Source organism: Erpetoichthys calabaricus, chromosome 14, assembly GCF_900747795.2.
Source record: "Erpetoichthys calabaricus chromosome 14, fErpCal1.3, whole genome shotgun sequence".
In the NCBI taxonomy this organism is placed as follows: domain Eukaryota; kingdom Metazoa; phylum Chordata; class Cladistia; order Polypteriformes; family Polypteridae; genus Erpetoichthys; species Erpetoichthys calabaricus.
The window spans coordinates 102,397,603-102,413,698 of record NC_041407.2 but is presented as its reverse complement, the minus strand read 5'-3'; the positions used below and the strand labels follow the sequence as shown (position 1 = coordinate 102,413,698).

The 16,096-nt window shown below is 44.5% G+C and overlaps 1 protein-coding gene across 2 annotated transcripts in view; it reads right to left on the bottom strand.

Moving 5' to 3' along the window:
• cntnap1 (contactin associated protein 1) overlaps window positions 1–16,096 on the bottom strand; it is a 144,102-nt gene that overhangs the window by 70,451 nt on the left and 57,555 nt on the right. Inside the window, exons 2-3 of one of the 2 annotated variants that reach the window (XM_051936380.1) lie at window positions 6,795–6,896; window positions 1,232–1,425 (exon numbers count right to left, since the gene is read on the bottom strand). In XM_051936380.1, coding sequence (XP_051792340.1) covers window positions 1,232–1,425; window positions 6,795–6,896 — 296 coding nt within the window. Of the gene's footprint in view, window positions 1–1,231; window positions 1,426–6,794; window positions 6,899–16,096 lie in introns of those variants that run through there. The other variant, XM_051936381.1, reaches the window with a different exon arrangement.

Genomic DNA, 16,096 nt, shown 5'->3' with positions numbered 1-16,096 from the left:
TATGTAAGAAATTCACCAGGGGAACAAAAACGCCAAGAATCGTTAGCTGCTAGAAGGGGGCACTATATTCCAAGTCACACAACAGGTGATCTGATATCAAAATTGTTGTTGTGGGTCAACCAATCAGCTTTCAGGTTAGCCTCTGACATCATAATGGAGCCTCACATTTCTAACTATGGATTGCTTAGAAAGGTCAATCTGGAAAGATTTTGGACAGGTGAACTCAGAGGACCTTGTGAATGAGAAGGAATGGGTCTTGATTTGGTTTATGATGTCACACACTGAGTTTAAATCTGACTGCTTAAAAATGAAGCAGTTGCCTGGGACAGCAAAATCCCAACAGTATCCAATCCACGGTCATACGTGCCAAGGAGCAAATGGTGGCAGCCCAGCTGCTTTTCCTACCACTTTATTGTGCCTTTTCAGTGGTATTAGATTCCTGTTTGCACATTAGGGCAGCTCAAACAAGAAATGACCCTGTGAAGTATCGCCCGCTTGAGGGCAGGCTGCTATATTGCAACCAGTCAAGGGGTCAGGAACTTTCTGGGCCTGCACAATGTTGAGCGAGTATGAAAAATAGACAAATGGCCTGACAACGTGTGCTGGGTATCAATCACATGTTTTATCAACTTCTATTCACTGACCTCTAACCTCAAGCAAAGGTGGGGTTGAGTGGGATTTGCCAGACACTACCCTCTACCCCTATGCCAGCTTTGAAAATCCCTGGGAAAGGATCTTTGGGGCAGACATTCTTAAGGGCACTGCAAAAACAATGTCAAGGCATTAGGCTACTTGGAGGAGTTGAGTTTGGGCATTTCAGAAGGAGACCCCAGAAAAGAAAGCAAGAGAAGGGCACCTGGTAAGAAGAGAATGTGCAAACTAAACCAACGTAAGCAGACTGCAATGCTTCTTATATAAGCTTTTCAGGGTGCCAAGAAGGCATGTGGCAGTAACAGTGAATCAAAGCTCACATGACATGTTTTTAAAGCAGATTAAGCAGAACCAAAAGTCCCGACTGGCACTGGTGCCTACTTCCCCCATTCCCACAAAAGGACCCCCAAAGCAAGCTCTCCACTCATATTCCTTCTTTAAGTTTGGATGTCCAGGTGCCCTCTGGCTTCTTGATGGTCGTCTCTAGAATTCCCCACCTGCTGCTTTAAAAGTTCTGTGATAAACACTCTGTTATAGCTGCCACTCACCCAGATGGCACTGCCCACAAACCGATACCCACCATATTGCCTGCTCGCTGGACATAGGGTTTCCAGCTGTCAGGCCGGTCTCCGTAAAGCAGCATGTACTTTGTCACCCAGTCGTTGCTGTTGAAGGTGCCCTGTGTAGAGATGCCCGTGATCCTGTACTTGTAGTTCAGATTGATCTGGAGCCATGGGTGCTGGTCACTTGGTGATGGTGACCATCCACTGCTACCTGCAAAGAAACGACGAGTTAATCTCACAGCAGCAGTAGAGGATACAGCAATTTGCTAATCTGACCCCGGCTAGGCAATAGAGCATTCCGGCAGTCAGGTGGTCTCATTATGGGGCATCATCCTGTGTCCGGTGTGTTATGCCACACTGGCACAGTCATGTAGTCCTGGCAGATATATTCACCCACTCTAAAAGCTGAAATAGTGGCAGAAATGTCAACCCTTCTGGAAATACTGTATAAAGAACACAGACTCCATCATTTGACAATTTACCTGCGCTTTCTTGGATGTTTTTTACATTCTCAGATTCAGTCAGTGATTTCTCTCTGATTTTGCAAGTTTGCCTGCGCATTTTTAGCACATTAACTCTTTCAGGGCTGATGTCGACTTTTGTCAAAAGGAGGAGTTGACGATGGTAGTCAACTATAAACTGTGACAAAACCAACCGTTACGTATTAGTTGGACTCTCGTTGCTAAAAGGAAAGTTAAGAGTCATTGGTTTGACCGAGATTCCCTGTGCTCTCGTGAGTAGCAAGGCGCACGCAATCGCAAAAATGGCAGTGACATCTGGCAAGAGGTCAAAGCGAACGCGTAAAGCAAAATACCCCGTGGATGACACTTCTCTGAATTGGACTATGACTTGTCGGACTCAGTTTTTGATACAAGTGATCGAAAACGAATGTGAGGTTCCAGCTTCAGCTGATTGGTGCCCAGCTAATCATGGTACTGACAGTGTTCGCCAGGGAGGACTGCCACTTAATGATAAAAGGTAGAAACAAGATTACAATGCACTGTGACCGTGACCACTGCTGCTGCTGTCCCAAGCCATGCGAAGACAGCCTGGCAGCAAGCCTGCCGCACATTCATGCCACAGCATGCAGCAACAGACGTTTTATGTTGATTTCTGAATGAAACCATTGTTTTTTGGAAAATATATTCAGCCCTCAAAAGAGTTAATGTTGCTGCGTCTCCTGGGCAGTTGGTGTTGTGTTTCTCTTTCTTTTTGCTCTGCTGTTCCCTTTCATAAAATGAGACTCTTATCAGGTGCTGTGGGGAGTGAGTGAGGCTATATCCATACTGGGGTTCCATTTGTATAACAGTACAGAATTTCAGGATTTACAGTACTGGATTTACGTGTCAGTTTTCCTCTCAATCCTCCAGCCCCCATTTCTCTCGAAACTGCAGTTGTGGAAAAGCTTCAAATAGACTTCACTTAACAAAACTATTCATTTTAATACAACCTGAACTTTATGGGGGAACCCTCCCTCCCCCTTATTGCTTCAATGGAAGACCCCCCCCCCCCCAATTGCTTCAATACAATCGGGACTTCATGAGACAATTATCAGGACTTTGTGGAGAACCCTCCTCCCCCCCCCATTGCTTTGATGTGATCATGACCTCATGAGGGACACTCCCCTCCCCTTATTGGGATTTAGTGGAGACTCGCCCCTTATTGTTTATATGTGATCAGGCTTAATGGTAGTTGTTCCAGCTCCCACCCCCACCCCCCCTATAAATGTCACATCCTAAGTCAGTACTTAACATGTGGCATTAGCACACCCACAGGGTGGCATGGGAGTTGGGAGTCTGGAAACACAGCCACGTCGGGGTCTTATGGTACCACCAGAGGACACTGCCGGGACTGGACTGCCCTCATTTCTCCACAATCCAGAAATGCTCTGAATAACCTGGGAGTGACCCCGGAAGTAGTTCCTGGGTCAGATTCAAAAGAGAGCCCACAGCCTCACAGTCGGAAGGTGGAAGGAGAGAATGTCATACTTGTGCACTGTGGCTGATGTTTGTGTAAAGAGAGGTGTTGGAAGTGAATGAAAATCTTTTATTTGAATCCGGAATTGTACTTGGGCATTATTGTGTCTGAGGTTTGAGGCTCAGTGGTGCCCCCTTGTGGTTTCACCAGACATTTCTTTTGTACTTACAGTGTGTGCTGTGGAGTGAGGTCAGTAGAGGAGTAGTTGTTGGTTGCCTGTTATTTTAATTTATAATCATATTAACACCGGAGGTCAGTCGGCCAAACATCAAAGCACAGCTGTTCTTATCCGTAAAGTAAAACGTGCCCACCCCTCTCAACACTTTAACTGTTGTCACGAATGCACGTCAGAGGGTCACCATCTGGGCTCATTGGAGGTAAGCACCCCCCCCCCCCTACCATCTTTTTTTTTCACCCACAGCTCAGAGAAACCACCCAATGAGGGCAATTGACTCCGCCCCTTCTGGAACAGCAAGTATGAAACCGAGGGGTCGTCTCACTCATTTCGGGAAGAGCAGGCAGGCCACAGGACGGAGTTCCAACCCGATACTGAGCCACTTACCAGCACTACCAGGTGATGTCACCTTTTGTGTTCTTGTTATCTGTTCCATCGTGCACCTGTTTGTTTTTGGGACTTATCAGGTATTAAAAGGGGCAACCCGGTTGGCGCTCCCAACATTTCGTTGGTGGACGTGTGAGTTTCCTCAGTCGACAACACTATCTAATACAATCTTAAACCTATTCTTAAAAGACATAATGCAAGATATCACAAATAAACAACAGCAAAATACCATTAAAGCAAGTGTACTTGCTTCCGTTCTGAAATTAGTTCATTTCTCCTTTGTCTATTTTAATTTCTGAGCATTTTTTAATCTCCATTACAGTGGGTCTTCTTGGAGGCCACGCCCATTTTCTGCTATGCATTTGATCGCAAAAATGACATCACAAAAGCTCCGCCTCTGCTCCACCCTCTCTCAGTCCTCCCACTCCATAAATGGCGCATTTCCAAGGAGGTGCCGTCATTTCAAGCCAGCCCAGAAACAAGAATGACATGCGTCCTCTGACGCAGAGAAGAATCTGTCACTTCTTGAAGAAACCAGTTCGCTAAACTGGGGAGCCCTTAGTGCCAACCTCCCCCCAACATTCTTGACAGTTCTCTTTGTTTCTGTTACAGTGACACAATAAGAATAAGTAGGTTTTTATTATCCCAGAGAGTCTTTTTAAATAGAACAAAAAAAATATTTAGACAACCTGACCTCAAAAACCTTGGAAGGAAGCGTGTGCGAGTTTCTTTTCTTTTTAAAGTGATGTATTTAACACGGATGTCAATAAAACCACACAGTACGGTTCGAGGTCGTTGCAGCAGGCAAGCTGGTGCAGGAGAGTTCACCGTCGCTTTCTCGCTTTTTGTGTTCTTTTGGTTTTGCTCCTGCTGGTTTATTTGCTTTTGCCCCTCAGAGCGGCTCGAATGCAAGCGAGGTGTCCTTCCTAAGAGTCTTTGAGGGTCCAGCTGAGTCTGTTGCATTTTCTTCACAGCTCTGAAGGTGAGAGTGGGACACTGGACCCCTAGCACCAGCCTCTTTCGTTTTATACAGTGATGGATTCAGGAAGTCTTCAGACCCCCTTTCACTTTCTGCACACTTTATCGTGTTGTAGATTTCACTTTGTCATTACAGCTTATTGAGTGTGGATTGATAGGCGGGCAAAATGGAAAATTTCTGCTTTTAAAATTAAATTGATAACAGGATGCTATGATGGATTTAGGTAGGGTTTTGACATGGGCATCTTGTCTGGGGGCATCATGGGGTGCCCGCGTGAAAAAATTAAGAGTGGTGATTACAGCCTGAGCCGTCCAATCCATAAAGGGCACCGTAAAGTCTGCATTATGTACACAGAGGGGCACCATATAAGTAACTGAAGGGACGCACACACTATAGGCACTGAGGGAGAAACCCTTTCCCCCAACCCCGGTCATCAAAGTCTACTAATGTTTACGCACTGTTTATGAAAGGTAAATTCTGTGGTATGTACACAGAGGGCAGCAATTTATGTAAATGAAGGGGCGTGTGCTCCGGACACTGAGGGGACCAGAGGACCCCTCCCACCCTGGTCATCAGTCTAATGCTGACTTACCTGCTCTGGACAGAGAGGGGCACCATCCTCCCCTCCATGCCTAGGGCTCCAAATGGGCTTCAACTGGCACTGGCACAAAGTGAAGGGGTCTTTTTGAATCCACTGCATATGATGCACAGTCTTTAAACCAAATGAAGATACCATGAGACGTTACATTTTTCTGGCCATTATCGTCAAAGTGTACAGAACACATTATAAGGTACTGCGGATGTAGTGGGGGCTCCAACTCTAACCTTGTGTTTTTGCCAACATTTCAAATGTTGATCCCTTTGGGTTCCTTTATCACTCTCGAACTGTAAAACTTGGACTGTTTTCAAAGCAATTTTATTGTATTCATCAATAGATTTTTACTGGTCGTCCACATCACGCACTCCACTATAAGATGGAGAGACGCTCAATCCATTAGGCGACACAGGTGGCCGCCGTCATCTGAGAGGCTCCATTTATGAAAGTTAAGTGACGCGTGCTCCAGACACCCACCCACAGTCGTTCAAACTCTGATGATGAATGAGCAATGTTGATGAAAGTAAAAGGGGGCATGCCTGCAGACACCATGGGGACCCCCCGCCCCCCACCGATGGGCAGCATTTATGAAAGTAAAATTACATTAGCTCCTTAAAGTCCATGGTATACACACAAAAGGGCACCATTTGTGCTTCTGAAATGGGGAGTACACTGAGGGGAACAGTTATCGAAGTCTAATAATACCGACTACCCACTATACAAATGTGGCACTTGGTGCCACGGCCCACCTGCCAAGTTGTTTTGCCTGCCTACGGTAAAGTCATCCCTGATGGAGGATCGCAGGAATCGTGGAAAAGAGGGGTTCTTTCATCGGATTGGCTGGCCCAACACCGTTTCAGCCGTGGAATGGCCAAATGGGGGAGGCAGCTTGATGGACGAGGTCTCCAGGAGTCTAAAATTATCCAAATCTTATTATGTGATATCATCTACTGTTAAATTCTGCTCCGTACTTCTAAAAAATTTTTATTTTTTATTGAGGATTTGTTCTGTTCTGTGTATTGTATTGTATTGACCCCCTTCTTTTGACATCCACTGCACGCCCAACCTACCTGGAAAGGGGTCTCTCTTTGAACTGCCTTTCCTGAGGTTTCTTCCATTTTTTCCCTACAAGGGTTTTTTTTTGGGAGTTTTTTTTGGCCTTCTTAGAGGGTCAAAGCTGGGGGGCTGTCAAGAGGCAGGGCCTGTTAAAGCCCATTGCGGCACTTCCTGTGTGATTTTGGGCTATACAAAAATAAACTGTATTGTATTGTATTGTATAGACAACAAGAGTTGACATCCGTCCACCCCGCCTAGGCCTGCAGATGGGCTTCAACTGCCACTGATAAGATGAGCACCAGTTGACAATGTTTCATCTTCTGTTCCTATTTTCAGCATTTTGGTCTAACCCTGACCACCACAAAACCAAAATCTAAATGTCATGGAGGCAGCAACAAAGCAGGGTCTTACCGTGAAGTCTTGCAAGATTTGGAGAGTATAAAACGCTATACTTGGAGGAGGCTAAAAAAGATGAGGCGTACAGTGGGGAGACGAGAGCATCCCTGCAAGGCCCTAAAAAGGAGAAAAAAAAAAGGGGACAGTTAGCTGATGTTTCAAACAGCATCTAATTACATCAAAGGACAATCTTTCTCTACAGTTACAATCATGTGAAAAAGTAAGTGTGGGCACTTCATTTAAACAGTATCTTTAGATTAAAAAAGGAAACGTGACTTTGCAAAAGTTTAACCACCTTAACAAAAAGATAAGCATCTGTGTGTCCATCTTTGTGTCTGTCCGGTTGCTATGTCTCTGTCATTCCAAAAGATGGCACATCACAAACATGTTTAATGATAAAATCATTGCATTTTTCACTCCAACAGATGGCACATCACAAAAATTAACCCTGCTTTTATTAATCCCGTACCAAATGACATAACAGAAATGTAAGTATTGCATTTGTTATTCCAACAGATGGTGCATAACAAACATTAGCCATGCTTTGATGAATCCCGTACCAAAAGGCTTATAACAAAGACATATGTATTGAATACTTCATTCCAACAGATGGCGCAGCACAAACATTAACAAGGTTTTTACTAGTCCTGTAACAAATGGCATATGACAGAGACATATGCGTTGTATTAGCTGTTTCAACAGATGGCGCATCACAAATATTAACAGTCCTTTGACGAATCCTGTAACAAATGGCATATAACAGAGACATATGCGTTGCATTAGCTGTTTCAACAGATGGCGCATCACAGATATTAACAGTGCTTTGATGAATCCTGTGTGGCAGGTGGCCGGGTGCGGCCCTCAATCAGCCGCCTATATAACGAGCCGCCGCCCTACAATCAAGGCTGGAGTCGGGTGAGGAGGTGGACGAGGTCAGAGGAGGCGGCAAGGAGAGGCCCTGAGTGTTTGTGAGGAGAAGAGAGACGGCTAGTGAAGGAGCCGGGACTTTGAGAGACGGTGGGGGTTTGTTGGTGTGGTGCACATAGAGACTTGTATTATAATAGTAGTTGTGTAAATAAACGTGTGGTGATGGACTGCAATGTGTCTGCCTGTCTGTGTCTGGGCTGTACCCTTCTACACCTGTAACAAATGGCATATAACAGAGACATATACATTGCATTTGCTGTTCCAACAGATGGCGCATCACAAATATTAACAGTGCTTTGACGAATCTCATGCCAAATGACAGAGACATATGCATTGTATGTTTCATTCCAACAGATGGCTCATCACAAACATTAACACTGCTGTTACTAATCCTATACGAAATGGCATATAACAGACAGAAACGCATTGCCTATGTTAACTGTTACTTGACTCAAGTCGGCAATTCCTAGACTTGGCTAAGAGTGTCCAACATCGACTAGCAAAAAGTTTTTCCCACTCCTCCATGCAGTTGTGTGATGTTTGAGGGGTCTCTCGCCTGCACAACCCATTTCAACCCCCCCTATCATCTCAGACTTGGACACTGATCTGGCTATTCCAGAACCCCCCGTTACTTTCTTTTCAGCCATTCCTTGGTGGATTTATTGCTATGTTTTAGGGTCACTGTCATGTTGTAAGGTCCACTTTTGATGGAGCTTTAATCTTCTGACAGGTGGTCTTCTATAACTAAGCATTTCACTACAATTTGCACTTTGTGCAGAACTGTATGTGACAAATAAAATTTGATTTGATGGGGTCTCACTCCTCTAGCACCCTCATCACCACAATGTGATGGTGAGCCGCCCAGGCCCTGAGGCAGCAAGTAACATTTCCATCTCCATGCTTCCCAGCTGGTCTCAGCTTCTTCTGCTCAAATGCGGACTTTCTGCCAAGAATGTCTTCTGTTACTGTGGCCAGATAACTCAATCTCTGCCTCTTCTGTGCAGAGCACATTGATCTTGAGGTCCCAGTCTCTGCCTTGGGGGTTTATGGGCAAACTTTCACCTTACCCTGATGTTCTTTCTGGATACTAAAGGTTTCCTCCTGGCACGCTTTCTTTGGTATGTAAACTCTAATGGTGCACGTCGACATCAACAGTGGCAAGAGCTACCTGGAGGCTCCATAATGAAATTCTGGTCTTCTTACAGACTTTTCTCTCAGCATCTTTGTATTCTTTTCTCGGGCTGAACGTGCTGGCGACGCCAAGTTAGCAGTTCTCTGTAATCTTCTCTACTTGTAGATGAGTTTCCAGACAGTGGAATTTTTGATTTCCAATTGTTTGGAGACCTTTGTAAATCTCTTCCCAGACTCACAGGCATCTAAAGCCTTCTTCTGATCTCGACATGGAGATAAAACACACACTTCAAACCAAACCAAACGTCTCAAGGTTTAAAATAAGACAGCAGCCAGCAGACGAGAGCCTCTGAGAACAGATGTTCTGATCATTTGCAGCCGATTCTGATTTGAGGTTGTGATAAAACGAAGCAGTGGTCTTACTTTTTCCACGTGTGGAATTTGCATTTATGTTTATTTGTTTATGTAAATGTGGCCTGATGTTTGTTACATTATATCACGTTTATCTGTAGAATGCTGTGCTGACTGCCTTATTGAGGTCATCTAAGTCGGGTTTGCTTTTCCAACCATCCTTTACATTTTTTCAAACCTGCTGCGGAAAGAAAGGAAACAAAACTAAATAAAGAGCAGGATGTCTCCACTGAGATCCGTACTTAATAAACCGACGGAAAACCAAAACAAAAAAACAGGAGCATCAAATGAAGGTGTTTGGTGAGAACCAGTTTAATATACTTTTTTATGCAATTCTTAATTTTAAAGTTTAATATTCTTTCTTATGCAATTGCGGACAACCTGAAATGTTTTATACAGCCTGTGGCAGAGCGACGGGCGCTGAGCAGACTCCTGTCAATCATGGAGAATCCACTGCATCCACTGAACAGGATCATCTCCAGACAGAGGAGCAGCTTCAGAGACAGACTGCTGTCACCGTCCTGCTCCACTGACAGACTGAGGAGATCGTTCCTCCACCACACTATGCGACTCTTCAATTCCACCCGGTGGTGGGGTAAACGTTAACATTATATAAAGTTATTGTTTGTTATACCTGCATTGTTATCACTCTTTAATATTTTCTTTATCAGTATGGTGCTGCTGGAGTATGTGAATTTCCCCTTGGGATTAATAAAGTATCTATCTATCTATCTACCTATCTATCTAAACTCACAATTTGCTACTGTAAACATAAAGCTGTGATAAAAAACGTGAAATATGTGGAAAGGTATGTTGTGGTCTTCCATAAACCCAAAGGTGAAATGTTTTATTTACGTCTCCTTTGTAAGAAAAAGCAAGCATTAACGATTTAACTAACAGTGATCCAGGGTTGATTGCGTCAGTGGACAGTCCAGCTCGAGCAGACGCGGTACAATCAATGAACGCAGACTTCCAGGCGGTCTTTTCTTATATGGTGGGATGGCCATAAGGGGGCGGGGCTTTCAAATCGGACTGGAAGTGTCATCATGGCTCCTCCTCCATCTTGCCTGAAGGAGGGGGAGGGGCCTGAGTTGCCTCGAGAGGGGGGCCTATAGTCAGCTTTTTAGTTGGTCAATATCAGCTGTCATTTTACTTGACATCTCGTTGCAGGCCGGGGTTGGAATTGGAAGAGAGGTTAGAAAGTGCATCTCGTCCAACGCTCTCCCCCAGGGCCTCCAATACACTCGCATAAAGCACGTGCGTGACACTGCACTAGGACAGCTTGTCCCAAAGGGATGAGTTTGGTTCAGTTCTCATATTAATTTATGCCCTTTGGCTGTGGAAATGCCCCATCGTCTTTTCACAGGAGAGATTCCTGCCTTTACTGCAGCATACACACGAGAACTGAATACAATTTTGCAAATGCAGGGTTTCAATATGGTCTCTCGTGATTTCTGTTGTATAGGGGCTTTTTATGCAGTTACCTATTTTTTTTTTTATTAACCCCATTTTAACTATGTGCTGTATCGTAAAAATAGACATGGCAGGAAACAAGATAGAAACATAAGACTCACTGAGATTGTATCCAGGAAATCAAGACTCTCTTCTGTCAGACCAAAAACAAAATGCAAAAATTTTTTTTTCTAACCTGTTTTGTCCTGAACCGGGTCGGGGGTGGGGTCCTATCCCAGCCAGCATGGGGCGCAAAGCAGGAAAAAACCCTGGGCAGGGCAAATACACATAAAACACCAACCCCACACACAGGCCAATTTGGCATTGCTAATTCACCTAATGTGCACATCTCTGGACTGTGGGAGGAAACCTGAGCATCCAAAGGAAACCGACGCAGACATGGGGAGAACATGCAAACACCAGGCAGGGAAGATCCAGGATGTCAACTCTGGTCTCCTTACTGCAAAACAGTGGTGCCACCCTTAAGCAAAGGTTGTTACCCAAAATGTCTTATAGGAATACTGTATATCTGCTGTGATGGTCGTCAGGCATGGGCTGGCGTTCTAGAAAGGGATGATTCAAGGTCCAAGTTGGAGACCAATTGTAAAGACTATTTCCTCCCCCACTCAATACATGGCAGTCTTCCTGGACTACAGTGCCTGCATGCATATCTGCAGGGCAGGCTGGGAATTGTAGTCCAGTAGTGCAGCCCTGCAGTGTTCCATGGGTGCCACCAGGGGGAGCTGCAGGGACAAATCGTCTTCAAGGAACCTCCACCTGACGCGGAAGTACCTCCTACCTGTAGTAGTGATGGGTCGTTCTTGAACGATTCGTTCATTTTGAACGAATCTTTAATGTGACTCGGGAAGAACGAGTCGTCTCGTGTGAGTGATTCATTCAGTCGCGCATGCGCATTTGCACAACTTTCTATAGTTTTTTCGAGTCTTCGGGTTTTTCGAGTTGTTCGTTCATCACGTGACAGCCCCATAAGCTTAACCTATGCAGTCTGAGCCGGAAAGAGAATTGATTAGTTTATTCCTCGAGTCGTTCGTTCTTTTGTCACGTGACCACTTACCGGCTCAGTAGTAGCGAATCATAGACTAAAGACCCAGGTAAACAATGAATTAATACTTTCTGTTTCTTATAGCATTATAGTTTTGTTTTGTTTGTAGTGTGATCAACATTTGTGTAAGCAGTAGATGTTTTAGGGAGGTTACAGGTAACATTTTAATTATATTTTGCTAAAATGAACGAAATGACTCGAAAAAAGATTCGTTCATTTTGCTGAACGAGACTCAAAGGTCCGAGTCGGTAAAATGATCCGAACTTCCCATCACTAACCTGTAGTAAGGTCACACTGGAAGGGCTCCCGGGTCTAGCACAAAAGAAGCCGCCCGACCTGATCCAGGCAAGCCAGAGTTGGGTGAACGTGGACAAAAGCTCGTCTGGAGGAGTAAAAGGAGAGGAAGAGAGGAGGAAACATAGACGTGTGCTTGTGCTGTGTTTCTACATCACCTGTAGAGGTATTTGTGGAAATAAATCATATAATGTGAACTGATACTTGTATTGGTGTTGGTGTGTTGGGAGGGTTTGCGGGTCTCATTGGCACCCCCTACAGGTTACACTGCAAACTCTGGTAGAAAACTGCAATCATGCCCTTAGAAACATGGCCACACATCATAACAATAGGAACGCAAAATGACGTCAAAATAAATCATCATCAGAAATGTTAAATTGATGTGCAAATATAGAATACACCAATGAAGAAGAAGTCCAAATTAATGAAAATCCAAAATAACCATTGAAAAGGGTGAAAACATCTCCCTATGAGCTATGAAAAAAAAATTCAGGTATGAGTACTCGACTGTGCTCTCCGGAGATGGTTTAATGTCTCTGATCCTTCTGGTAATCGGAGTGCCTCTCAGGTCGGGCCGAGGATGTTACACTACTAAAAAAATAAAATCGGACATGAGCGCCAGTAGGCTTTGCCCCCTTGGAACCAAGTTACCCAAACTATTCGATAACATTTCAGTCATTATTTACCGTTCTGATGCTGATCTTTCTGATCATAAACAGGTCAGTATGATAGCGATTAACGAGACAAATTCAGAATTAATTGCAGAATTACGGTATTTGACGGCTTCTCTCGAGTGCCTCTTTCTCTTGCACGGTTTGGCTCAAAAACTAAGCGCATCACCATCTCATAACCGGCTTAAGTTTCAAATTTGGTATTTTTTGTCCAGCCATTTTAGCTCTGGACCGTCCTCAAGAAACTGTGAGGCACAGACAGATGCACACCCATCATCGAGATGTTGATGTTTTCGGTATCAGGGGACCCAAAAACGTTGAGATCCGTCAAAAACCTGAGATCAAAATTTTTGATGAATCTAAAGCTTTCGCTCCTCCCCCATAGACGATGGGTTTAGGTGATGGGGAGGCTGGGTGCCAAGCCAAAATGAATAAACAAAGCAGATGCATAACAAACTGTTGACTGATGTTTTAGGTTTTCCAAGTGTATTTTCTTACAGAGTCTTCGCTAACTGGTGTCCCTTCCATTTCGGCTGTTTTGTGAAATATTCACTGTTTTATCTATCCATCCATCCATTTTCCAACCCGCTGAATCCGAACACAGGGTCACGGGGGTCTGCTGGAGCCAATCCCAGCCAACACAGGGCACAAGGCAGGGTGCCCACCCACCGCAGGACACACACAAACACACACACACACCAAGGCCAATTTAGAATCGCCAATCCACCTAACCTGCATGTCTTTGGACTGTGGGAGGAAACCCACGCAGACACGGGGAGAACATGCAAACTCCACGCAGGGAGGACCCGGGAAGCAAACCCAGGTCCCCAGGTCTCCCAACTGCGAGGCAGCAGCGCTACCCACTGCGCCACCGTGCCGCCCCTGTTTTATCTAATTTGTCAGAATCTACTTGAACAATGTAAACTAGGTAGAAAAAAAAAAAACAGCTCAGACGATAAAATGTTTTTACGTAAATCTTCAGGACACGGCACTCATCAATCAGACACCTGTTAGAATTTGTGGTTTTCTTTCATTTATTTGTATGAAAATCATTACATCTTTGTGTTCTTAAGACTCATTTGGAGATTTTTTTCTTTAAATCCTAGAATCCAATGTAACCGTTCATTTGTGGATTAACAGCTTGGCTTCAACTCCACACGTTTATTTGGGCCATTAATCGCTGCCATTTTTCTTCTTTCCCTGATGGTCGCCGTTTGTGCTACCTGTCAATAGGAAGTGTTCTGTGTTGTGGGGGCGTGTCCTCGGAGGTCGTAACCTTTGTCATTCAGAAGTTCAACTCCTAACCAAGAGAGCAGATTCCAAAACCCTCTTTTTGTCAACTGTTCCTTTGTCCATCCATCCATCCATTTTCCAACCCGTTGAATCCGAACACAGGGTCACGGGGGTCTGCCGAAGCCAATCCCAGCCAGCACAGGACACAAGGCAGGAACCAATCCTGGGCAGGGTGCCAAACCACCGCAGGACACACACACACCCACACACCAAGCACACACTAGGGCCTTTGTTCAAATCAAATTCTCTGGTCTTGATTAGTGCTACTATTTAAGACTTTGTTTTTGTCTAGTGATACAGTGAACAGCAAGCCTGGATTAAGACTAACCACCCCACCACCACCCCAGCCGATGGGTGACTTAGCAGCGAGGTCATCCTACTTCATAAGGATGCAGTGTGTGGACACTCTGCCATTTAATGTTGTGCGATATTTCCCCACTCTTGCGTTCGCCGCTTGTAGACTCGATTGCTTCATCAAGTGGGAAGGTTCTACCGCAGTCGTTCTGTCATGTAGAGACTCAAATCAGTTCACCTACCCTGAGGGTAGATCTTCCGCTGGGTAACACTGCATCTCACTTCCTGGTTTTCAACTCTTTTTGAGTTCATCTTTTCTCCTCGTGGTTACCTTTTTTTTTTGAATTACAAAAACTCTGGCTAGTTCTCCATCAGAACACCACCATCATGGGGTATCTTACAAAGCACACAAGAATGCAATATCTCTCTATTATAAAAGGAAATCTTTGCCAAGAGATTTTTTCAAGTCCTGCCCTCCTCTCAGCCATTTACGGTTAACGGCCCACACAACTCTCATTCGTGTGAATGCTTCTGTCAGACGCAGTTCCTGCACTCTCAGCTCTTATAAATTTTTATGTTTTCCTCATTTAAAGTCAATGTTGGTGCGATACACATGCAGAGCAGGTTAGAGATTATTAAAGCACTAAAATTCGAAAGTCTCAAAAAACTGATAGTAAACATTGCATGAGCGCTAACAAACGGAAACTATTACTCGGTGAAATAACAGAACAGCAAAAAGAGATCGAATATATGGACATAGGTGTTATAATAGAAGTGTGTAGATAATAATGTAAGGGTTTAAAGTTTAAGTCGGAGAATTGTAGATCGTCTAATTCGTGTTGCCATCAGGGAAAAGTAGTGTTTCTTCCCAATGAAGAGGTGTATCTGCGAGAATTAAAAGATTTATTGTTTGGTGAAAGTGAAATCCACAAACACTTGTCACACACGTGCGCATGGGAGGCAGCTAAAGGGCTTGAGTGACGGCAGTTCTGAAACAGGCCGGGAGGTGGCAGAGTGCACTGACTCTTTTTCTCTCTTCCCTGTAGACCATTCCCGGGAGATCCCATCTGCCTCTCTTGACGTCACTTCCGGGACCGAACCAATGGAAGGAGACCTTACTGGCTCCGGCCCCTGTGATGTCATGTCCGGGCTCGAACCAATGGCTAACGAATATGGGCCCGATCCTTATGACCTCACTTCCTATCTTCCCCTTTCCCCTGTTTGTCAGTCTTGTTTTGGACTCAGTTGTGTGCACATCAGTGCTGTCACTGAATAAGAAAACGACTTTGCAGCCAGGATACCAGAATATACGGGTGGCTGCCCCAAACCTTTTTCTGTGTATGTCTCAGTTTTTTGACACACTACAGGCAAAATGTCCGAGTCTACAATAATCTGTTCGCAATCGCAACATTCAATGCTCAAAACGTAGATTTACACGATTCAGGACCATACGCTATGGGAGTCTGTGGTCCCGCAACAATTAAAGCAACTACAAATTAAATTTTGAAGGAACCACAATTTGGTCAGGTATATACAGGGTGGTCCACATCTAATTATGCAACTGTTCGACTGCCAACCGTCTCCCCGCCATTTTGGAATGCAGGGCAGGTGCTGCCATTTGTCTGCAACAAAAAGAATTTTAAGTGAAATCTCTATGTGCAGGGCAGGTGCTGTGAATTCTCTATGTAATAAATTTAATAAGTTATGAAATGTAATGAAAATTGCATAATTAGATCTGGACCACCCTATATTTATAATCACGGAGAAGCGATGCAACATAG